The sequence below is a fragment of the Mastigoproctus giganteus genome, chromosome 9 (assembly GCF_048544385.1).
Source record: "Mastigoproctus giganteus isolate SK-2022 chromosome 9, ASM4854438v1, whole genome shotgun sequence".
NCBI classification, from domain to species: Eukaryota; Metazoa; Arthropoda; class Arachnida; order Uropygi; family Thelyphonidae; genus Mastigoproctus; species Mastigoproctus giganteus.
In genome coordinates this window covers 123,484,665-123,510,943 of record NC_143583.1, presented here as the reverse complement: position 1 = coordinate 123,510,943, position 26,279 = coordinate 123,484,665, and the positions used below count along the sequence as shown (strand labels likewise).

Sequence of the window (26,279 nt, the reverse complement as noted above, 5' to 3'; positions counted from 1 at the left end):
GATTTGTGAAGGGGAAGTCTTGTCTGACCAATTTGATTGGATACTATGATGTGGTCACAAAGGAACTGGATGAAAAGAATAAATTTGATATCATATATTTCTTGGAAAGGAATATATGATATGATATCTTGGAAAGGCCTTTGATACTGTTGCACATGGAAGACTGCTGCACAAATTGGAGCAGTGTGGCATTGGAGGCAAATGAGTGGGAGAAGACAGAGAGTGGTAATCAATGGACACTGCTCTTTGTGGACTAATATTATTAGTGGAGTCCCCCAGGGTTCAGTTTTGGTGGGCCATTGTTGTTTTCTGTATTTATTAATGATATTGATGATGGTATCCCAGGCTTAATGTCCAAATTTCCAGACGATACAAAGGTCGGCAGGGTTATTAATGACACTAATGACAATACGCTGCTGCAACAGGATTTAGAAAAGGGCTGAGAGGTGGCAACTGAAGTTTAACATTGACAAATGTAAAGTACTGCATATGGGAAGCAGTAACCCCAGAGTAACAGTATCAAATGTGTGGTACTACACTGACAAGGTATAAGGTATGTTCGTGTCAGATGGCACCTGGGATTTCTCCCATCTGCGCTTCTGTTTGCTGTATCGAGGACAGTACACTGTCAAGCCAGAGATTTGAAAGTGTGTGGGCCATGTCTGTGCATCGCGATGTGTTGTGCCCATTGTTTGTCCGGCTTATTGGCTGCCAGGCCCCTAGTGGGGCCTGACGTTGCCCATACCTCGCCACATGGAGGCTAGCCAGGTGTGTCCACTATCACAACAAGTTGCCCTGGCAGGTCCTGCCACCTAGTTTCCTGAGATTTCAGTGGCTAGAACCTAAAAAAAAAAATTAGGTGTTTGACCTTAATGTTTTATGGGATTGCTGTATGGAAATTGCTGGTTGGGGTTGAATGCTAGAGAGATGTGTTAAAAGGCCTAATAAGTCGGGCAAAATTTTGATGATATTAAATTTAGACATGTGAGGGCTATACGCTAGATAAAAGATAATAGTGTTTAGTTGTCATAGAGATTTACATTAAACCGGTAGAATTTAGACATTAATTAGAATTTGGAGGCATTGTTAAGGGGTATACTCGGTCGGTTTAGTGAGGGGAAGACTGAAGACTGGGGGAAAACAGATAGAAGAATAGGGACGATAGAGTAGGCATCCCCAAAGAGGTCAGTGGAGACGAGCTCCACCAAGCGAAGTATGGGGGAAGGCAGGAAGGGGGAGACAGAGACCTGTCTCCTCCCTCTCCTGCTTTGGGATGGGGTTTTTAAAGGGTACTACACTGACAGTGGTAGAGAATGAAAAGGATCTGGGGGTAATTGTGCAGTCAGATATGAAGTTTTCTGAGCAGTGCAGATGGTCTGCAAGAGTAGCTCATGGTGTCTTGTCACTGATACACAGGAATGTTTCTAGCAGGGATAAGGAGATGATTATCCCCTTGTATAAGGCAATGGTCAGGCCACACCTTGAGTACTGTATACAGGTCTGGAGGCCTCATTTTAAGAAGGATGTAGAGATACTGGAACGAATACAGAGAAGGGCAACAAGATTAGTGAATGGAACAAAGGGTTTCTCTTATGAAGAAAGGCTTAAGTTTTGCAGATTAGTGTGTCTTGAGACTAGACACCTGCAAGGTGATCTGATTGAGGTGTATAAAGCCTTGAATGGTTTGAGCATGCTCAATGCTGATGGGATTTTTCCTCTTGCTCAGAATAATTGCCTGAGAGGGCATAAATTGAAATTGAGGAAAGACAGTTGTAGGATTTGTGGAAGTTTACTTTTAGCCATTGGGTGGCTGGCTGCTGGAACAAACTTCCATCTGTCATTGTAGAAGTTGATAGCTTAAATAGATTCAAGGCAGAACTAGACAAACATTTGGAGTGAGTGGATGGGTAAAATGAGAAGGTTTTTTTTTTTTTTTTTTTTTTTTTGGCTGATGCTATATAAGCTTGCTTGCATCATGTGCCTTTACTAATCTTAATGCCAATGCTAAAAAGGTCACAAGAATAACCCTGAAGATATGACTTTTTATAGACTCATCAAATGTAGTTTAAAGGCTGTGTTGTTACATCCATACCAATTCCAATTGAATATGCTGTACTTTTGAAGAATAACAAACCTTGAATTAATTCTCAAAAATTTTAATTACACAAGGTATAATTTGAAAGTGGCTGCACTTTTACTGGATTTTTGGTTTATCAAAATTTTTTTGATTCTTGTGAATGAGACAGCAGAGCAAAGGATTCCCATTGAGGAACTCAAGGATTCCCTTGAGTTCCAAAGAATTAAAATTTTTGAATTCTAATTCTTTGGAACTCAAGATAAAGTAATAGTAAGATATAAATAATAGAATGGGAAATTCAAGAAGTCCTGTCATACTCTCAGGTATGACAGGACTTACCCATATCCATATGTGTATTTTGTTTGTAGAACTGTGTTCTTAGGCTAATTTGCATGGACTGGAAAACTTGGAATAACAGATGATGTTTGAAGAGATTTCAGATTCCTTTGATTGAGTTATTAATATGATAATGAGGAAAAGATTTAATTGCACTCTTTGTATCAAATTAAAATTAAAAATTGGTATATAGAGCCACCAACTGTTTCTTGTTATTATGATGCTTTGCCTTTGTGTTAACCACTGATGCAAACGGAAAGATTACTCCCCCCCCCTCCTTTTTAATTGTAAAGTATCTAACTAATCTCCATGGGTGCTCATACTATTTGTTTACGTTTATTTCTCCAGCTGATAAGAGTTTTTGAAGTTGTGGCGCAATATAAATAGCAGTTATGTCAACTTGTGAATATAAACAGTGTAATTGCAATGTGAGATAATATTTGAGCTCTGTAAGCTACCTGCTGGAAACGGTCTAATCCATACTAGTCATAAAAGTCATCCTTGCTTTAATTATAGCAAAACTTGCTATAATTAAAGCAAGGATGTTATTATCCCCAGCCAACAGCACAAGAATTTGTCAAGATCTCATTTCAGCCCAAGGATGATGTGAACGTCATTTCACATCATTCTTGGGCTGAAAGCTCATCATATTATCCGAAATATGAAACTAATAGCCACTTCCATTTTACAGTTCAGATTACTGTTAAGATCACAAAATTTCAAACTTATGTATGCGCATTGTACATTTAATTTTTTCATTCCTTTGTGTGGTAGAAAGACTCTGCTTTGTTACTGGACTGGGAGGCAGCTTGATTGCTGCAAGCATGTAAAGTTTATCCAGTTTAATTTTTTGTATATGTTGCTAAGCCTCCAGCAAAGATTTTGTGAAGCGAAATGCACCCTCATAAAATCCATACCACTGTTCTAAATTTTAAATGTAAATTAGTTATCTAAATCAATAAATTTATTTTTACATAATTACTTACCTATTCATTTATTTTTATCTATTCTTATCATAAAATTGAAACTAATTTTTGATCCCTCTAATTTTGTTATATGTTTACTTTATATGTAATAAATGTTGCTAATGCTATTCATCTAGCCTATGTTACTTCTGTAAACTTTTTTTAGTTTATTGCCACATCTACAAAAGACATGGAAGAGTGGATTGATGCAGTTGATTGCAATAATAAGATTCCACACAGTGGTAAGATATGAAACTTTCTTGATTTAAAAAAATATATCCTTAATATATTACATAGCTGCCAACTCTCTGGATTTATTAAGAATCTTCTCCATCTCATTGTCATATGCTAACAGAGATTTTTAGTTTTTTGTAAAAACTTGTTTTTCTTGGTCTTTTTCTTTTTGCAAAAATATGGTAAAACTAAGTTGAAATTAGAATTAAAAAAAAAAAAAAAAAATTGTGAATTTCTGCTTATTTTCATTAATTAATTGGCTATCAGGTGTGCCAATCTACAGTGCAAAAAGAAAGGTGTTTTGCTGGGGGCATTGCAGTGTAACTAGACATTTGCAAAAAATAATCAAAGATAGCATGCAGTGCATAGAAAGAAATGCAGAAATAGAGATAGCATTTTATAGTGATGCTACATCTGTGATCACAATGATGTTCTATCTGCTGAATTTATTTGTATCTTTTGTCATAGAACAACACTCCAAACCTTTCTCTGAGTTATGTTAATCATAGTCATTTTCTTCAGAGATATGTTTCCTGGTGGTGTAGCAAAAAAAAAAAAAAAAGCAGAATGTGTACTCCGTATGCACGAAAGATATTTTATTTTATGTGAAAACATCTATGGTGGCACTAAAGTAAAACCTTTTAAATTTTTGAACGGGTTGATCAAAACTTACTTAAGCTACTTAGAAGGGTGATGTTGATCAAAATCTTGAGAAGCAGATTTTATTAAAGTCTGCATTTTATTTTTGCATAATATTACTACCCACTGCTTACTCTACTGAATCAATGTTAGTTACTGAGTTGGCGCCATTTAGGAAGTAACGTCATTTCCATATCTTAGTATGAACTTACTCTACTGAATCAGCTACTTTACCAAATCAACGTTAGTGATTGAGTTAGCATCGTTAGCACCATTTAGGAAGTGACGTCATTTGTGTCATTTAAAATCTAAACAGCCACCTAATAGGAAGTGATGCAATTGCTCATTTCCATAAAAAATTTTGTTACCAATCAATCATTAATGAAATTCATTTCCAATCGGTTTTACTCTTGTGCCGCCATAGATGTTTTCACATCAAAATATGGTTGTGGAAAAACACACAAAAGGAAAAAAACTTATGGTTATGTTTTTGTTCTTCTACCAGAACAAAAACAACAGCATTGTTAGCAAAATTGCAAGGAAAGAAGTATAGTGATAGCTCTGAGAAATGGCCCTCTTTTTCTGCTGCAGATAGCAGTAATTCCAAGCTATTATGTCCCATTATGAGGACCATTCATAATAAAAAAAGAAAAAAAAAAATCATTAAATTGTAAGCAGCTTGTGATATACTCAATGTTATATCCTTTGGTCACATCCACTGCTATCACTGGAGGTGAGATATCTTCCAGTGTGCCCATTGTTATATTCTGTGTCACTTCCAGTGCTACCACAGAGTATAACATTGGGCATCTTCTGAACAATCTGGTGTGGGATTCCTTTAAAAACTGTCTCTGGCACTGAATGCTGATAATGTGCCTGATATGATAGATCTGCGTCAAGGGTGTTAAAAGAGGAGTTGAGCATTTGTATGCCAAGAAAGGAAAGACACCTTTCTTTTGTATATATAACTAACTTCTCTAACACACTAACCTCTTTTCACTTGGTCACTGGTGGCACTGCCTCTACCTCCACATGACAGGGCTGGTAACCTGACTATAAATCCAATACTCAGGGCAAAAAGGAGCAATTGTGGATCCCTTAATGTCACAGACTGTAGAGCTTCAAGTGAACTTGTCATCTCAAGCAAAAAGAATCAAAAAGGATGATTCTTCACCTGAACTGCCTGCTTTCTTAATTCTACATTCATTGTTAACAAAACCTCTTAGCAGCTTATCTTCATTTCTTGTGCATAGAAGCTGTAGCAGGTACTCCTAAATTAGTCAAACAACTTCACTCAGGAGATCTTATAGAAACATCTAATCCCAGTCATTCTAGGCAGCTCCTGAAGCAAACAACTTTTGGAGGACTTCCAGTTTATGTAACCCCACTCAGCACTTTAAACACTGTAAAAGGTGTCATTTCGAAATGAGACTTTCTTAATGTTCCTGAGGAAGAAATTGCTGAAGAACTTAAGGCACAACATGTCATCAGTGCTATAAGGATAATGACCAAACACCCACAAGAAACATTATCCTTACCTTCCACACTCCAAAGGTAGCCAGTTAAAGCTGGCTACCTTTCTTGTAAGATCCAACCATAGATTCCAAATCCACTTAGATGCTTTAAATGCCACAAGTATGGTCATTCTCAAACACGTCAAGCTAAGACCATTTGCCCCTCGTATGGCTCTCCTGAATGTACAGCAGTAACACCAGTGTCCCAACTGCCAGGGTGCTCACCCTGCATATTCCAGAACTTGTAAATCATGGAAGATGGGTAAGAAAATACTGATGCCTTCCAAATCATATGCAAATGCAGTCAAAAACACTAAAGAGTTTTCAACACCCACTTATTTTACAATTCCTCCTAAATTATTTCTTTCTCAATGGGCCAGATCCATTCTTATGGATAGTGAGGCACTGACAGCATCAAAGACCAAGAGTAGATCAAATTCTACTAATACAAAGTCATCCAAGTCACAACAAGACAATGCCCCCATGTCAGGAACATTAACAAAGGAGAAGATGCAAATCTTACACAGAATAAACTAACTGTTCGAACTTTGGAAATTGATGAGAAGTTGGATAATGAAGATGCAGTTCTCCTGCTACATGCTAATGAGATGGATATTGCTCATCCAGTTTTACCAAAATGAGAGAAATATAAACAGGTTCGAGGGAAAATAAAACAATCAGACCAATCCATCTAACCTAAACCCAAATAATGCAGAAAATAATTCAGTGGAATTGTAGAAGCAGTTTAGATGAATTAAAATATTTGATGTACCAGTATGATCCTGTAAGCATTTGTCTACAGGGAACATATTTATCATCACAAATCATACTCCCCACTTCTCAAGGTATGTTCTATACCGACGGGACAGATGTTCTGAATCAATATCAAGTGGAAGAGTAGCCAATTTAGTTCATAGAAACATACCATCCAAACCTATCCAGCTTTGCACCACTCTAGAAGCAGTAGCTGTTTCAATTGTTCTTGGCACTACTCTCACTTTTGTCTCCATTTATATTCCACCAAATTTTTCTTGTTTCTACTACAGAACTTGATGATTTACTAAATCAACTGCCCCATCCTGTATGCCTTCTAGGTGATCTTCCTGTGGGGTTCCTCAAACAGAGATCAGAGAGGGCAGATATGTGTACTGGTTTACACACATCTCCACTTGCCTAGAGGATCAAGCTCTCCTCTTGACCTGTCTATATGTTTCTCCTCCATTTATCCTAGCCTTGAGTGGACAGTATTAACTGACCTTCACAACAGTGATCACTTTCCTATAATTTTTAAAATACAGATGGATACAAACTATGCCTCCAACCAAGGAATTATGTTGAATTTTTACCGAGCAAACTGGGAACAGTTTTCTAATATAATCCAATTTGATAGCCATTTGATTCTTACTGCATCTATTGATAATGCTACTAGACATATAGTAGAAGTACTTGGAGCTGCTACCAGTGTAATACTGACATCAAATATTACCAAACAAAGATATAATGATTGGTGGACAAGAGATTGCTTTCTTGTCAAAAGAAAACAAAATAAAGTTTGGAACATTTTTTGCCGAAATGCTACAATATAGAACCTTATAAACTATAAATGACTAAAAGCTTAAGCTCGCCGAATTCGTAGGAAAGCAAAACAGGATGCGTGGATTTAATTCAATTCACTTCTACCATTTGCAGAAACACTGACCCCAGAATAATCTGGAGAAAGATTAGCTGAAACATTCATTGCCACTTCATCCTCTGTCTTATGAAGACTCATTTAGACACAAAAATGTCTGTGGAAAAATATAAAATCAACTTCAATACAAACCAGTCATATTCCTATAACCTTCCATTCACTATTACTGAACTCAGTGAAGCTCTCCGGAATTCTTTAAATAGTTCTGCAGGACTAGATGGCATTTTCTACATAATGCTCTGCCACCTCAATTCAAACACACAATCTACACTACTTAAATTTTTTTTTTTTTTTTGTTTGCAGCAAAAGCCTTGCACCATATGGCTAATAATAATAATAATCAGTCAATAGTGGTAAAAACAGAATTTTTGAAGAGAATGTTTACATGGCATCAGGGGCTCACATCTGGTGAGTATGGGCTTGACACACCCAGGGTCCTGAGCTGGATATCATCATTGTTCTCTTTCTTGGTGATTCCCTTCTACTTCTTCTCTCTCAGGGTAACTCAGAATGTTTTTTTTTTTTTTTTTTTTTGGTTGCAGCAAAAGCCTTGCACCATATGGCTAATAATAATAATCAGTCAATAGTGGTAAAAATGGAAAGACCAGAGAAAGATGCTTATTCCCCAAACAGTTATCGCCCTATATCTCTGACCAGCTGTCTAGCCAAAATACCAGAAAAGATAGTTCACAGGAGACTCGTCTAGATTATTGGAGATCAGGATGCTCTTACATGCCACCAATTTTGTTTCCACTATAACAGGTCTACAACTGATGTCCACATCAAAGTTGAAGCTCACATTCAAAATGCTTTTGTTAAAAAACAACACATAGTAATGATAACTTTGATATTACCAAAGCATTTTACACAACCTGGAGATATGGAATACAATTTAGCCTTTATTAAGACAAACATTCAGATAATGATGAACTAAGATGAACGTTCAGACAAGCAGTAATGGCAACAGAAGGTGATAATGAAGTAACAATGAAACAGTTTTGGAAACACTATGATATTTACAAGGCCGTAAAGAACATTGATTCTTTCTGCCATGAAGTAACAAATATGGACATATGCATGGAAATACTTATGCCCTTTGTTAAGAATTCTCATCTTAGTGAGGAAATAGAGAATGAGATGAATATATTAATGGATCTTGTACAGAAGGGCACAGAACTTGAACTAGATCAGACAAAAGAGGACTTTAATGAGTTGCTATGTTCACATACTTGGGAGTTGACAAATGAAGATTTAATGAAGTAGAATCATAACAGATGCTTGAGGATAATGCTACTGAAGAAAAGTTGAAGAAGGCAAAAGATTTACTACTGCAGATGGCTTTACTTTGATGGAAAAGGCACTGTCATTATTCTATTCCCAGGATCCAAATGATAGATTTGTGAAGATGTCTGCAATTGTACATGAAGCAATGGCTTGTTACAAAGTTATTTATGATGAAAAGAAGGCCACAATGCAGACTTCACTGGATTTTTTTTATTTTTCCCAACAGAACTGATAAGAAACAGGAAGATGTAGGTCCGATTCCATCAACATCTTTAGGTGTTATTGGGCCAACTTCTAAAGAAGCACTTTCTTACAATTATTAATGATAAATTACTGGTGCTTATTTAACATAAAATAACATAATTTGAAATAAAAATGTGATTTTTTTTTTACTTTAACAGGTTACACTTTTGTTTCCTTTTATTTTTTAAGGATTTGAGTAAAATTTTTAAATAATAATATGGTAACATGCACTTGTTACTTGTTTTCAGGACAATAATACAATAATTTCTACTTACAAACAAATTTGACTTACAACTGGCATGTTGGAACCTAACCTGTTTGTAAGTAGGGGAGCGCCTGTACAACGTTACACAATTTTCATGTCTGAGATTACTTTGTATTTAAATATTAAATGTTTTGGATTTAGATGAAAGATTTCATGTATGTTCCCATATCTGATGCTTATTGTGGCAAAGAAATAGCTAGCTAGATTGAAATCATAGAAAATTGCTGGAATATTATGAGGCAAAAGATTTTGGCTGAGATGCCACTGCAGGAAACCATTATTCATGTTTGATACGATGAACTGAATAACGATTATATCAGGAATCTGATATCGCCGTGCAAGAGACAGGTACAAGGCAATTAAAGCTTAGGGGTGGACCAAAAAAATACTAATCTCTCTGTTTAAAAAGTTCCACAAGTTGTGTTTAGAAGTTTTTTTTTTTTTTTTTTTTTAAATTAATGTTAATGAAACATTACACATTTAATTGTTGAAAATTGCAGAATGCTGTGAAGATGGGTGGAAATAGATCCTGATTTCATTAATTGCATTGTTACTGGTTATGAAACATGGGTGTATGGCTATATATGACTATATGAGCTCAAAACAATTTTAGTCATTCTAGTGACTAGTTTAAATCTAGTTACCTAGATTTAAACCCAACAGAACCTGTTGACACATTATGGGAGAAAAATTTGCTACAAAGAAACTGCTATCATGTCTGGTGGTCAGGAGCGTGAGTGCAGTAACATGCACTTTTTGAGTGGACTTGGGTTTAAGCCTGTGACTGCTAAATACGATTAACATTTGTATTGATGATTTATTGTGAACCTCCACTGACCTGATGGTCGTTCTGAAGTATAAACATGGAGGGACCAGATTCTCGACTTAACTGTTCAGTTAAGTCGAGAATCTGGGCCCTCCATGCAAGGCTGTAATTAAATCTTGAGGGTATACTAATCATATAGAAAGATCCACAGGCTTATGTCACATCCTTTGAAAACGAACATGATAATAATGGGTAGTTTCTCAACCCTGACAAAGCTTTTGTACCCACTATACTTCTCACTGATTAATTTTTGGCCCCCAAAAACAGTATTCATGTAAAACTCCATTTCACTATAGACCTTGTCTCATGATTTTTTTCTTTTCTCCAAACTCAAAATTCAGAAAGATAAAAATTTGATGACATTCCACAGAATGCAACAGAACCCAACCAGCTTACAATTTCTATGCTTCCAGAAGTGGTAGGACACTTCTAGAAACATTGAAACTACTCATAAAAATGTTGTGTAGGCTAAATTTTTTTTTTTTTTTTGTTAAAGCTCAAATGTTAGAACTTTTTGATCAAACTTATATATTTAGAAAAGTCAACAGAGAAACAGTCATTAATCTCACACTGGCATGTCACACAAAATAAATATTTTACCGAGGAGCCTACCTGATCTATGCTACTACTGCCAGGATATATTATTCATGATTATTTCATTGTTTATTACTGTCAATACCATTATATAGAACAACTACAAAAAACTTCTTCACAGCCAGACTTCTTTCGGGGTTCAAAAATTCAAGTTCATGTTGTGTTAATTGCTAAAACTCATAAAATTTATTTTTAAGTGTATAACACATTTGATATTTAAATATGCTACAGTATTTTAAATGTTGTAACAAATATACTAAAAGGAGGTATATTTCTCTCCCCCCCATTTTTTATTTCTAGCACATTTAGATAATGAAATTGAGAAGCTTTCAGAATCCCAAGTCGAGGTACATCCTCTTGTGTCAAGTTGTTCTACAGGTGATAATGAAGACATATATGAAATAGTCGAAGAAGACACTGTAGATAAAAGTAACCAGAATAATACATATGAAAAATCAGAATCTGCCTTTGAAGAGTTATACACAGATGCTGAAAGTATGTTTATTGAGCATAATGGGAAGTCAAATTGCAAAGATGCTTTCAATCCATATGACTGGTATGTTGGCTTGTGGGATTGCCAAGGAGATGATGAAACTGAATTAAGTTTCTCACGTGGTGAACTTATTAATATTATTAGTAAGGAGTATGACTCATATGCTTGGTGGATTGGAGAATTGAATGGAAAACTTGGGTTTGTGCCAAAGTCATATCTTATGGAAGCATATGAAATAATCTGAAACTTTCACGTGCTTCCCAAAGTTGGAAATATTACTTTGTTTTGTTATGTATATTAATAATAAGCATTTTCAAATAGTGTAACAGTAGATAAGATGTAAATTTATTTTTTTGTCATTGATATAAGTTTTATGTTTTCAGGAACTTAAGGTTACACTTAATAATTAACTGCCCTTTAATTAAATTAGTTACAACACAACAAATATCGCATTGGATAATTTTTAAATGCACTGTTTTTATTCTGTTTTGCATGGTTATATATACAAAAAATTAAACTGATTAAATCTTGTTAAAATAAGTGAAGCACAATCCAGAAAAAAAAATTAAATTGTCAGCTATTATGCCACAACTTTTGATTAATGGGAACAGACATCTGAAGTCATTGATGCACTCAGAGGGAATCATTCCCTTCACAGGCACCAGTGACTTCAAACATTTGTTCCCATTATTCAAAGGCTGTGACATAATGGCCAAAACATTATTGCAAATGTACTACTTTTTTTTATTTTTATTTTTTTCCCCCTGAATTATGCTTTTTTCATTTTTACAAGAGTTAACCAGTTTATTAATTTTTTTTGTATGTAACAGTGCAAGGTTGGAATAAAATTAGTGCATTTAAAAATTATCCAATGCAGTGTATCTTTACTAATTTGTTTCCATTACCTGTACGATGTTTCACAGTCATCATATATTACATTACCAATAGCTGCCATTCCTTTCTGCTCAATTTGTATATTATTTTATTGTTAAATATCATATAAAAGATATACTATAACAGCACTGGTATATTTTACCCACCCTTCATTTGATATATATAATTAAGATTAAATTTGGACTTATGTAAATTTTTTGGTAAAATCATAAAGATACTTTCTGTAAAATTTTTAAAAGAATTTGAATGAAGGAACAATAAGTACAAGTTTTCATTTTTGTTCCCCATACAAACTATGTTGGATAATAACCTGCAGCGTAACTAGAATCTAGGTAAATAAATTTCATTTTCTGCTTTTAAAATTCTGAAGAAATCTTCGCCAATGTGTTTGAGACAGGTGAACTATGTTGAAGCACCGGCACCACGTTTAAGCCATATGGACTGTGTCCTATAGGCTATTTCTTTGGAGAATTACACTCTAGACCTTTAACATCCTTGATGGAATATGCAATGTTTCAAGAGCCTGGGATGATATGACAAACAACTTGTATGAGCAGAGTTTGGAAAAATCTAAAAAAATTCTGAGCTTAACAATGAAGGCTTCAACAAAGATGAGCTGATGTCTTCTGTTACCAAAGAAATTGTAAACTTAGCCCAGAAGTTCCAGCTGGTCCTGGAGAATGTAGATGAGCTTGTGGATGAACGAGGTGAAGATTTAAAAACAGAAGACCTAGCCCAGTTGAACATGCAAATAGTTGAGGAGCAAGGGAGAGCCGAACCTGTTGAGGAACCAGAGAAACCCAAGAAGCAGTTCAAATTAAAGGAAATGGCAGAAGCATTTTGTAAAATTCAGGAAGGTCTCTATGTTTGATGGAATAGATGAAAACACCAAACGTGTCTTGAAAATAGAAAGAAAAGTTCAAGATTGCTTATCGCGAAATTTACGAAGAGGAAAATAAAGCATACAAAACAGATGAAGATTGAAGAGTTCATATCACATACTTCCTCCCTGAACTCTACTCAGCCTACAGTGCCGTGATTAATGTCTTACTAATGCTTCAGGTTCATTTTAAGTTACCTTCAGTTCATCACACTTGTGATGAAGGTGATGCAAGGGTGTGGATGGAAAATGATATTGATGCTACAAGGTTTCCTGTTTTAAATGAAAATGAAATTGTGAATGTAGTAGAAACTGGTACTCTTGAAAATGATATGGACGAAGAAAATGACATCAACTTGGGCCTGTGCATGCTGAGGCATTCGCCGTGTAGAGATTGTGATGGCTTGGTACGGGCAACAAACTGAATGCTGCCCAACTCAACTACTCTTGCAGAAAAGAGTGAGAGACCAAACAAAGGAAGTTTGAAAATGGTGCAGCAAAATATAAGTAATTATTTTCGTCAAAGCCTATCTATACATGTGTTAATTGCTAATGTGTTACTGTGGCTGAAAGTTCCATTTTTGTTTTGTTACCTATGAATAAAAATATGTAAGTACAACTTAGTGATTTTATTTCCAATCTTACTAAACCTTTTTTTAGTCTCCAGAACGGTATTTTTTTATAAGATCAGAAGTCCGAACTATCCCCCCCATTAGTTAGGATTATCAATGCTCTACTGTATATGTTAATTTTGCAAACTGGGGAATTAGCTCCTTAAGAATTTCATTATTGCAAAGTCATTTTTCTCCATGTTGGCACTGATCTGTATGTGCAGTCTCTTCATGGGTCACCTTTAATTTCCTCCATGACAGTATAGTATGTTTGCTTGTTATTCATTTGGAAAGGTTTGGGTTGAAATCCCATCAGAGACTGGGGAAAATCTTAAAGGCCTCTCCAGTCAAGGCTAGCCATAGCTAACCAATCTCAGGTGAGTAGGGTTCTCCCTATGAGTTACTTTTGTTTTTTTTAGCCTGCACGCCATAAAAATTAGTCCGTGAACACAATCACATAGACATAATACATGGTAAAGACCACATGAACTGGTGCACTGACCAAAGCAACCAGTGAATTAACTGAAAGTGATTTAAATCTGTTAGTGACTGAAAGAATTTCATAGAGGCTTTTTCACTTGGGGATAGTCAGCTGGTGTTAATTGGAGATATAGTTTCCCCTTGTAGGCTTTTCATTTTGCAGAACACACAAACTGGCCTATAGACCTGATATTGTCCTGATTAATTCTGTAATAAAGAAAAGGCAGAAATTTGAAATCAAAATAGCTATTCAAGTTTCTTGCCCAGTATAGCAGCATTTTTTTTTTTTACTACTCTGGGTTTACAAGTTAAGGTTTATCTAGATAGACTGTACCATGTTACGGAAAGGCCTCTATTTCCCTCAACATGAATTGTTGAGGAGGCTTCCATCGTGCTGTGGATTGATTTTTTTTTTTTCTTTTTTTTTTATAACCATGTTACTCATATCAGTACCATTAAATTGCTAACATCTGATGTACTGAATCTTTTCTATTTTCATAGCAAGCCGTGTTGGTGTTGCAGTGTTTCAGAATCATAACATTTTCTTATTGAGAAGTATTATTACCATTTTCTTTAAAATAAAGTTGACACCTTACTTTGTCCTCAGTGACAGTATAGTGCAGGGATGATGAATCAGTGGTGTGCATGTTACTAGCAGAACACACACACACATATATATATATATTTGATGAAAAATTTATTTTGCAGTATCAGCCACATCTGGTGGTGAAAACTGTAATTGGATGCAGATTATACAGTAGCAAAGTTCTCATTAGAACCTTTCAAGTATTATTAACTTCTTCATAATAATAAAGACTACTTACTAATTTTAGTCAGATTTTTTTTTTTTGTTTTTTTCTGTGGCATGCAAAATTATTTTTTGGCATGTAGAGCAGAAAAGGTATGTTATCACTAAGTTTAGTGAGAAACTCCTGTAACTCATTTGGAAAGGGGTGGGTTCACATCCCTTTGGAGACTAGATGAATTCTTAAAAGCCTTTTCAATCAAGGCTACAGTTGGTGATCTCAGATGGGAAATAAGTTTTCCCCCACAAGTTATTTTGGGTTTTGTCAGGCTCCACAAAATGCATGGCCCCTGAACACACTCTTGTACAGACAACACAAGATAAAGCTAATATGAACTGACAACCATAATCAAAGTAGTTGGTGCCAAAACAACCTAACCAATCACACTGACATGTTTTATTGATACTGCCTTCTCTTGCAGAGGGAGGAATGGCATCAGTATGTTCTGACATGTCAAAATAGTACAGTAAGCAGCCTCATGCTCCTATTCATATTACAACTGCTTTGCCTGCTTATCTGAAGTAGTTGACTAGTTGAGTTGGGGTTTAATAACACAGTAGCCGAGTGGGCAGGAGCGGGAGTGCAGTAGCACACGCTCTTTGAGTAGACCGGGGTTCAAGCCCCTGACTGCTGAATACGGTCGATCTGCCAACCCGCACTGGACCAGCGTGGCAGATTATGGTCCATTTCCCTCAGCATGAATTGTTGAGGAGGCTTCCATCCTTCAGTGGGTTGATAATGGCTGCACTTTACTTTTTTTTTAACACATTAGCTGCCAAGGATATATCTCTCAAGTTGTGCAACATTAAAGCAACTTGTTATGAGGACTTTGTATGAGAAATACAGACCATATTTTTCCAAAATTTTTTGTACTGGGTAGTCATATTTCCTCTCAGGCTAGAGAGAAAATTTTAGAAAGTGTTAGAATTATTCAGAATTTTCTAGTGTGGTGCTGTTTAAAGTAGTGATGAAACATCATTGCTTTCTCACTAGGCCATTGTGGCTCTCCTTATGTACAGATATTTTATGATTTTATTGAAAAATAAAAATATTTTCAACAGAATACATTCTTTGTTTTTTATTATACACGGAGATACCTGACATTTCTTTTGCTTGCACACAAGGTAGCATTTATCTTATCAAAATACACCATATAATGTATATCTGTGAAGAGTGATACTAAGGTTTTTTTTGTTTTTTGTAAACCTTAGCATCAGAAGAGAATTAGTTTGATGCGATATCAGAATAGCTGGGTATTGCAAAAAACAAAAGAGGATGAATAAAAGCAAAGCCACCTCATCAGTATACCCAACAATTTGTCTAATTCTTCCTTAAATTTATTCAAACTACCTACTTTCCACAAAACACAAGATGAAAGTTTGTTCAAATAATCACTGGCTGAAAGCAAATTTTTACACATCTATCCTGCAACCATCCTTTTCAATTTATGTTCCCTTATATGTGTTGACTGAGAAAGAAGGATGCTCTGCATTTAGTCTCTACCAGTTGTAATGTTACCTAATACTAGCACTTTCTATATTGTATAGTGACCTTTTCACTTTTGATTACTTTGCTCCACATCTCGATTTCTGTGGTTACATCTACTTCAGTCATCTGAACCCTAACTTCACCAGTGATGTCATTCCCCGAGAATAAATTCATCATATGTGACAGGAAACTCAACGATCTCACTGAGAAGTGGATTGGTACAATTTCTACAGATATCAGTTTGCATCTGTTTTGTATCTACTTTGGGCAACAGGACAATCTTCACGTAGGGAGTCACTGAATCCACTTTCTGATAGCATCCCAGGATCCAAAGCTAAAAGCAACATGCATATTTTATTTCTTTTAATCTGATGATAGTGTCAATAATTTCATTTAAATGGAATTATTTAAATTCATTTAAAGCCTCAAACACTTCAATCAGGTCTCCTTGTGGGTGCTGGTTTCCAGGTGCTGTGATTTGAAACAAGTTTTTTTTAGGTAAGAGTAATCTTTTGTGTCACTGACTATTGTTACTGTTCTCTGCACTGTTAAACAATCACATCCTTCCTAAAATGAGCTTCAGATCAGACCTGTTTACAGTACCCAAAATGTGGCCTAACCATTGTCTGCTAGTATATCATTGTATAAGCTTTTATGAAAGTCAGAATTTGGCAGCTATGTACATACCTCAAGAAATATTAAATTCTGGAAAAAATTCAAAATTGGGTTATTAATTTAATGTCTGACCTTTTGGTGTAATAAAATAAAATATATTGCAAATGGTTAGACAATTCAAATATATATTTTTTTAAATATCAGATTGCATATATCTGACAATATTTTGCGTTGTTGAACTAGTTGATTCAAAAAGTGTTAAAATTTGCTTTTTTGGCATATTTTTGGAGTTGCTACATTTTGTCCATCTTTTTAAACTGGCTTCATCTTCTGTGGATTCTTGACTCCATTTAAATGGCTCAGACAAATTTTATATGATATTCAGAAGGGGTAGCATCATCATATACAGCTTTTGTGCATTCATGAATAACTTTTGGCCTATTCCATTCTTTTGTCAAAAATTTGATGATGGGCTGATGTTCCAATTTGGTAACATCCAAGTTTTTCTTTAAAAACATAAATCTCCTCTGTTTTTCCGTACTTCACTGGATTGAGCTGGACCTACGCAGATAAGATAAATTTGTAAAAGAATAAGAGAAGTTTATCTCAGTATGATGCGTAGAACACTTCCATATGATACTCTCCAGAAATTAAAACGAAAACAACTAAAAAATCGAAAATCTTGCATTACAGTAAGAAATAATTAAAAATCAATTTAACGCAATTAAGTAAAAAATTAATTTAATGAAAAAATTGCAAAACGATTTTCTTTATATGTATGAATCAGAGCATTAAGCTCTAGTTCATACTATCAAAGATAAGATAAATTATAAGAGTATGACAAAACTTTTAAATATCAATCATATTTATAGTCAATGTAGATAACTTATTGAGTGAATTTGATGAATTTGGCATCATATGTTATCAAAAATAAATGCACCTAGCAAACTGCTACAATAATCAACTAAATTTAAAATTATATGATGATATCTTAATTACATATGACATCAGAACTACATGTCAAGCTTGATATTTAGCCTTGAAATCCTTGTGATTGCCATTAGGTAAATATGGCCTTAGTTCTCTCATCTCTGTGCCAGCTTTGCTTTTCTAGTCCTGTACTAATTTTCAAATAAACCAGCACTTTTCAGAAGAGAAATATGCTATTTATTTATTGTTGTTCCATCAGAGAGCCTGAACTGACAAAACAGTTGATAAAATGATAAAATAGAGCTATTTGGTGTGAGAGAGAGAGATACTCTTTATTGCTCAAAATTTGCACTTAAAAAAATAAAGACAGGTGAACAGCAGATCAACTGTGAAAATTATAGAAATACAAAGGATACTAGGAAAGTTTTGCAATATGACGCAACAATGAATCACAGGAAGCTGCTTGTTGCTGCATGTTGAGACATGTTCATACGTGCATAGTAGCCGCCGCGCCAAGTCGATGGGCTCAGTTATTCATTAGTAGTGAGAGTGTAAAGTGCTTGCGATGGCATCGTGGTCACGAAATGAGATAAGGACAGTTTTGCGGCATAATTTCGTGCGTGGTTTAACCATAGACCAGTGCTTAGAAGAAATGACTCTTGCACTAGATGATGATTGTCCACATCATACAACGATCTTCAGGTGGTATAGAGAATTCCAAAGGGGAAATTTCACTCTGGAGGATTCTGAGAAGCCGGGAAGGCCACGAACGTCAGTTACGGAGGAAAACGTTACTGCTGTGAGGAAAATGCTTGACGAAAACAGGCGAGTGACCTACCAACAGATAGAGGATACTTTGGGCCTAAATGCACCAGCAATTCGTTCGATTATGCAAGATCATTTGCACGTGAAGAAACTTTGTTCTCTCTGGGTGCCGCATCAACTGACTGAAGAGCAGATGACACGACGTGTGACTTGGTGCCGGGAGATGTTAAAAAAGTCTGATAAGGGACAATCTCGGTATGTGAACAACATCGTGACAGGTGACGAGACTAGGCTGTACTATTACGATCTGCCGACCAAGGCTCAAAACAAAGTTTGGGTCTTTGATGATGACGACACACCCATAATTGTCAGAAAATCCCGATCTGTAAAGAAGAAAATGATAGCTGTATTTTTCAAATCAAGTGGAATTGTGGAATGTGTCGTTTTGGACACGCAGAAGACAGTCACAGCTAAGTGGTATACTGAACAATGCCTGCCTAAAGTCATTGGATCTATGAAGAACCTGCGGCCAAAGTCAAGAATGGACACCTGGTACCTCCATCACGATAATGCTGCAGCTCACCGCGCCAAAGCCTGCACCGAATATTTGACTACGACAGGACTGAAACTTCTCGAGCACCCTCCCTACAGTCCAGACCTTGCTCCCTGCGACTTTGCACTGTTCCCGCATGTGAAAATGAAGCTAAAAGGGAGGCGGTTTTCCAGTGATGAGGACCTTCTACGGGCTTGGGACAACGAGTGTGCTTTACTCCCTAGTGAAACTTGGCAGAACTGGTTTAAAGATTGGTTTCGGAGGATGGAGAGGTGTATTGAATGTAGAGGAAATTACTTTGAAAAAATTAAATAAACAAAGCTGTATTGCAAAACTTTCCTAGTACCCTTTGTATGTAGAATAGAGAGGTGGGGGGAACACACTAGTCTTTTTCACATAACCAGATAGAAATAAAGGGACAGGACTCTCCCCATTCTATATTTGGGAGTTGTTTGGAAAGTACAGTTGAAACAGACATCACAGTAATGAATATGCAAAAAAAGAAAATGTCATTTCCTCAATTGGTAGGGGGAATAAGAACTGGTATAGCATTCCACCTGCTGTACCAGTATTATGTGCATATAGTATCAGTATAAATACGACAGCACTGATTGAAATGAAGACATGTTGGAGTGTAGTTGGCCAAATCCATTATGAGCTTGCCTGTATAATGAATATCTCATGAACAGAAACAAGTATCACCATGGTGGTACAGAGATTTCAAGATATATGTACCACACAAAGAAACTTCTGTAACTGATGATGTAATTTGGAGTTAAGAGCTTATCTGTGAGAACTTGCAATGCTAGGCATTATGATCATAGATGTCTTTTTTATAGTAGTAGTGGTATGTGATGCAAGAAAGCAAGTGTATGAGATTATGTAGCATTAGCCAAAAAAAAAAAAAATTTACAATTTTTTTTGTCATAAATTTAAAAATTTATGACCACTGACATTTTGCCAGATCATACAGTAGCTATAGCCACTGCTGTAAAATTTCTTGTAAATTATAAAAAAATATTTTTTAGTAAATGCAAAGACATTATTTTATACAGGTATTTATTTTATTTATATAAATGTTAGAATTAATGATAAAGTGCAACCTTGATAATATAATATTTTAGCATTAAATCAGCTCACACACCAACCATAAGAATAAGAATTTACTGTAACTAAAATATTTACATATTAAAATAAAATAACTATTTACAAAAACTGCTATTATATAGTAGCAGTTTTTGTAAATTTTTTGGGAGAAGCAGCATCAAATTTCTCCAGAGGATGCGGTTATCGTGGATTGAGCGCATGGGTTCTGGAACAGTAAATGGCTCGAGAGCCTACGAATCTGTTCATCCGACCACAATATTATGAATAGGGACAGAGGTATGCGTATGCATCCTCTGTTTGAAACTATCATCCTAAGTACGGATGAAGGGTTCTGCTTAACACGTTCCCGAGCTATTTCCGCTTCCAGTTCAGACCATGCGCCGACTGCACCACGTGTATAGGTACCGTGAGCCTGTTATATATGGACGTGCTGCAGGAAGTTTTGTTACTGCTGAGGAAGGAAGCCGATGCTTCCGAAAGCTCTAGAGACTTTTATTGTTTTTATCGCTTTTAATCCAGTTTATTTTATCTTAAGGATTTTATCACAGTTTTAATGTTTTTACATGTATATAATTTAATTTAATATAATAGCAGTTTTCGTAAATAGTTATTTTATTTTAATATGTAAATATTTTAGTTACAGTAAATTCTTATTCTTATGGTTGGTGTGTGAGCTGATTTAATGCTAAAATATGAATTTTCCCAACCTCAGAGGCCTTTTTCAGGATATTGATAATACTTTAACACTCATGCTAAAGCTGAATATAAAATTAGTCTTTTTTTTTTTTTTTTTATAACATGAATACACAGTGATTACCTATTAAGTAAGTCTTTCCATAAGTAAATTTCATTCATTGTGAATTTTTTTTTTCAGTCTTATTATTGGTGAATAGTACTAGTATTTGCCATATAGTGCAGGGAAGCCACAGGCTTTTTTCTGCACTGGAAAAAAGAAAAAAAACCCACATCAAGTAGATAAGAAAATACAAATTATCCTCCTCATATAGGTAACTATCCAGTTACCTGTATGAGGGAAGCATATAATAAATTCCTCTGAATTTATTTTAACTGTCATCACCAACTACGTGCAAGGGCAACTTGTTCCAGCCATCAACTCACTGGCTAAAAGAAAATGTCCTACAATCTAATCTAACCCTTTACCCAAATAATTTCAATTTATGGCCCCTAGGTCTGGAATTGTTTATAACAATGAAAATTCCACCTTCATTCATTTTACTAATCCCTCTCAGTGCCGTATAAACCTCAGTCAGGTCATTTCTGTAGCCCATATAATTGGAGTCTCCTTGTACGGTTGTTCTTTTGATGATATCACCATTCGAGTTAGTCGTCTTTGGACCCTTTAATGAAGCTCAATGTCTTTTTTCAGATGAGGCCTCCATACTGGAACACGGTATTCCAAATGTGGCCTTACAATTGCCTTATACAGTGGAATTATGACCTCCTATCTCTACAAGATAACATTTGATAAATTATCAATAGGATTATGTATCGAATGGGCTTTCCTAGCTGCCTGTTTACACTCAGAAAACTTCATATATGCCTATATCATAACTCCTAGATCCCTTTCTTTCTTTCTCTACTGTTTTAATTAAACTCTTCCAAGTATATAATTTATTTTGAGGTTGCTCTTCCCCAAATGTTAAGACCTTGATTTTTCTGCATTAAAACATAGCTGCCACTTTTCTAACCATTTCTTCAGCCTGTTCAAGTCATCCTGAAGGGAGTGCTGCTTGGCACTGATTATTAAAGACTCTACCAATCTTTGTCATTGGCAAATGTTGATATCATGCCTTCTATCCCTTTATCTATGTCATTTCTGAAAATGATAAAAAACAGTGCTCCAAGAACTGATCCTTGAAGGGCCCCACTCCTGACATTACACAAATCTGAAGAATATCCATTAATCACAACTGTCTGCCCTGCAGCCACCCACCTTAAAATCTTACCAGTAATCCCAACCTGTTCAAGCTTATACAGTAACCTCTCATTAGGGACTGAATCGAATGCTTTGCTAAAATCCAAATAAACTATTTTAGAACTGATCCCTTCATCCAGCTCCTGCAAAACCATGTATCTTCAGAATGACATATGTTTCTAAATGTCCTTGGATTGCACTCAATCACTGCCTCTATGATTTTTCCTGCTACTGAAGTCAGACTAATTGGACTGTAGTTACCAACTTTGCTCTTAGAACTGACTTTATATATTGGCAATATGTTGGCACTATAACCTCATAATTAACCTCAATGGTTGAATACACTCCCTGATGGTCTCCTTCAAAACTACTGGGTATATGCCATAAACTCCAGGAGCCTTACTTGCCTTTAAGCTAAGTTTTTCTAATAAACAGTAGTCTATAATTACGAAATCACTAATTTCATGTGGCTTAGTCTCACTTGCACAGCCTCTTCACAGCAGAAAGGGTCTTTTGTCAGTAAACCGATGCAAAGTACCTCTTAATTCATCCTCAACATCAGCTAGGTTATCTGAGAATTTCCCACACCCAGTGCAAGGGACCGATTTGATTAGTTTTCTTCTTCATTGTATTCACATGCATGAAAAAATCCTTGTCCCAATTTTTGCACTCTCAGCCAATGCTTTCTCATATGCAGCCTTAGCTTCCCTAACTTTATTTGTGGTACTCTTACAGATCAACTTGTACCTGTTGTACAAGTACTTAAGTACTTTTCCAACTATCCCATGCTATCTTTTTCTGCTCTATTTGACTGGCCAGCTTTGCAGTCATCCATTTCAGCATCATTCTGTAATATTTTCTTAATGGCATGTATGTATACATTCATGGCTTCTGTGATTTTTGCTTTAAAAGTATTCCATAATTCAAATGTATTTGCCCTCCCTAGGCAATCCATCCAAATCTTAGATGCTATACAGTGCCTTAAACTGTCAAAGTCTTCTGAAGTTAAAACCCGTGCCTTTTCCTTTAACTACTACATCTTTCCTTATCTTTGCATGATTGTGCAAACGTGAGTTTGCACGATCACTTCCTGATCATGCAAACTCACGATCAGGAACTTAAAATTACAGGAACCAAAATGGTTCCTGTAATTTTAATTTTTTTATATTATCTGATTCTTTCATAATTATGAGGTGAAGAATATTCTCACCATTAGTGCATTCTCTACCATTCTAGTACAAATAATAACCATCTAGTATATATTAAAAAAATTTTCACCATGGCGAGTTTCTCTCCCACTTATTCCAATCAATCTTGGGCAGATTAAAGTCACCCAGAATAAGGCATTCATACTTGCTTGCCCATTCTATCTACAAGTTGAGACTCTTGTCATACTCTTCACAGTCTTCTAGTCTGTAGGTTACTCCCACTCTTGCTATGACTTTGCTTCCAACTAACTCACAGCATGCAGAATGCTGGCAGACGTAACTTCAGACTCGCAAAAGCTCTTTTCATGCTCAGGCTTCTTTTGATAAGCACGACCTTTCCACCCCTTCTATCTTCCCTAAACACATTATACATACCGTATTGGAACTCATCATCACCAATCTCCATGTAGTGCCACATTTAAGTTAGCCCTGTTGTATCAGCATTAGTTGTCCTAATCAGGATTTCAAATTCAGCCATTTTATTGACGGCACTCCGTATATTACTATAGACAGAGTTAAGACTAATCTTCTATAGCTTACTACCTGACACACCCCTTGAATTTATTTAGGTTTGTATGTATCCCAAGCTTTATCTTCCACCTCATTTGAAATGCTGCTGCCCTCAGAACATCTTATCAACATCTGCTGTTGTGGCAACAAACAATTCTTGAGGTGAGTGCAAGCATTGCTTTGAATCATATCATCAGATAAATGTGGATCTGAATTACTCATTTCCTCCTAACTAGCAGTTTCCCTGAACCATTAAGGTATCCTCAATGATACTGGCAAAAATCCTTGCACCACCTTTGTTCAAATGAATACCATCTCTACAAAATAGATTCCTTCTACCTACAAATGCAGGTCACGCTGATAAATATCCCCCCCCCCCCAGAGCCTTGCAGATTCCCTCAAGTCTTGAGCTAATCCCCAAGGGTTTCAGCATATAATCCCTCCTATCATGTCTTGGCATAATTGTAGACACATTTACCTAACTCGTGGCATTTTTTCAGACTTGTCTTTTTTTATCCAACAGATGGTCAGGTCTTGTATGTTTAATATCATTACTTAATAATGCTCTCCCTTAAAATCTGACAACCTGTTGTTAACATCATCAGTTGTTGCTCCTGACAAACACACTCTGGTTCTGGACCACCTGTCTTCATTACAAAAAAATGTTACCCGTTTCTCTGACAATAGAGTCCCTCAGTAAAACTAGAACACCTTTGACCAGAGCAGCCTGCACTTGACTATTCTTTTCTGGGACCCAAATTGGGGGGGTGTCACTTGGCAAGTCAGGAGACACTTGAGTCTCTGATGAGCTTTCAGTTACATTTGTTTCTAGGGCAAGCACCTGTTTCTTCAGTGACTCAAATTCTTCTTATAATGCACCGATCTAATTTGAGATCGGTACTCTCCTTACAGTAGTTACAAAGAAAATAATCAGTTGAGCTGGTCTGTCTACTAGGCCTAGAATACATGCCATAGGCTATACGAATGATGTCACTATTCACACGATAAACGCCTGCAGGCATTTCCATCTGAGCCCTGATGTCCTTTGACTTTGTATTGTAAGTGGATCTTGTAACAACCATTATTTAAGTAAAATTTGAACTTCATAAAACTTAACAAAATTTAAATTTACAATATATTACAGAATTTATGTTAAAATATTACAGAAATTAAACTCTTAACAAAACTTTTAACTACTAAAGATAAATTTAAGCTACTGTGTGAAACTTATGAAGTTCCCACTAAAATATCAATATCAAAGGCTATCTGAATATTAAGCTGTAGTTTTCCAAACACTTTACAAATTTAAATTTACTATATACTACAGAATTTCAATTAAAGTATTACAGAAATTATTCTCCTGACAAAACTTTTAACCACTAGTGAAATTAAAGCTACCCAACAAAAGTTACAAAGTTCCCACCAAAATATGTGACTATAGGAATTCAAACTATATATTAACTACAGTTTAGTATATTAAAATTTGTAGAAGAATAAGAGAAATTTACTTCAATTTGATACATAGAATATTTCTGTATGATACTCTCCACATGTTTCAACAATTCTACAAATTCTGTATGATTTCGCAAATATTGATACCAATGTAGAATGTATTGAGCATCATAGCTCTGGTATATTAAAATTTAAAAAAATAAATAAAAAAAAAACCTCAAAATTATTTTAAAAACTAACCTGCTGTGACAGGTTTTGGAAATATGCAACCTAGATCCCAGGATGAAATTAGGTAAAACATTTTAAATGGTAAAGGTACAGTTACTGTATTTTTTTTAAAGAATACTCTACTTTAAAATAAAAATATTAAACAGCAGTGCTTTTTGTACACTTAAAAAATAAAATTCTAAATTGTCAATTTCTTGTAACAATCCCATGCTTCTAAATGAGAAGTGTATGGGGAATCCAATTTACAGTATAAAGTTCCCACTTTATAAATAGGAAATAAGAATCGCTCATCTACATAAATCAAGGCCAAATAAATAATCTAATGGCCATCATTGCTGGGGGTTCACATCTGGTGAGTATGGGTTTGGCATACCCAGGGTCCTCAGCTAGATATCATCGTTCTTCTCTTTCTTGGTGATTCCCTTCTACTTTGACTCTCTCTCTCTCACAGGGTAACTCGAGATTTTTTTTTTTGGCTGGTGCAGCATTAGCCTCAGGCTTCCTTGCACCATGCAACTACTACTAATAATAATATACGAAAATATATTCAAGGAGGTGATTATCCCTTTGTATAAGGCAATGGTCAGGCCACACCTTGAGTACTGTGTACAAGTCTAGAGGTCTCATTTTAGGAAGGATGTAGAGTTGCTAGAACA

At 35.6% G+C, this 26,279-nt stretch overlaps 1 protein-coding gene across 1 annotated transcript in view; it reads left to right on the top strand.

Annotated features, from left to right (window-relative positions):
- Positions 1-11,447, top strand: part of LOC150080699 (src kinase-associated phosphoprotein 2-A-like) — a 79,707-nt gene extending 68,260 nt beyond the window's left edge. Inside the window, exons 6-7 of the mRNA XM_090381930.1 lie at positions 3,545-3,620; positions 10,968-11,447. Of these exons, the coding sequence (XP_090238056.1) occupies positions 3,545-3,620; positions 10,968-11,404 (513 nt within the window). The 3' untranslated portion in view covers positions 11,405-11,447. The remainder of the gene's footprint in view (positions 1-3,544; positions 3,621-10,967) is intronic.
- Positions 11,448-26,279: the final 14,832 nt, after the last annotated feature.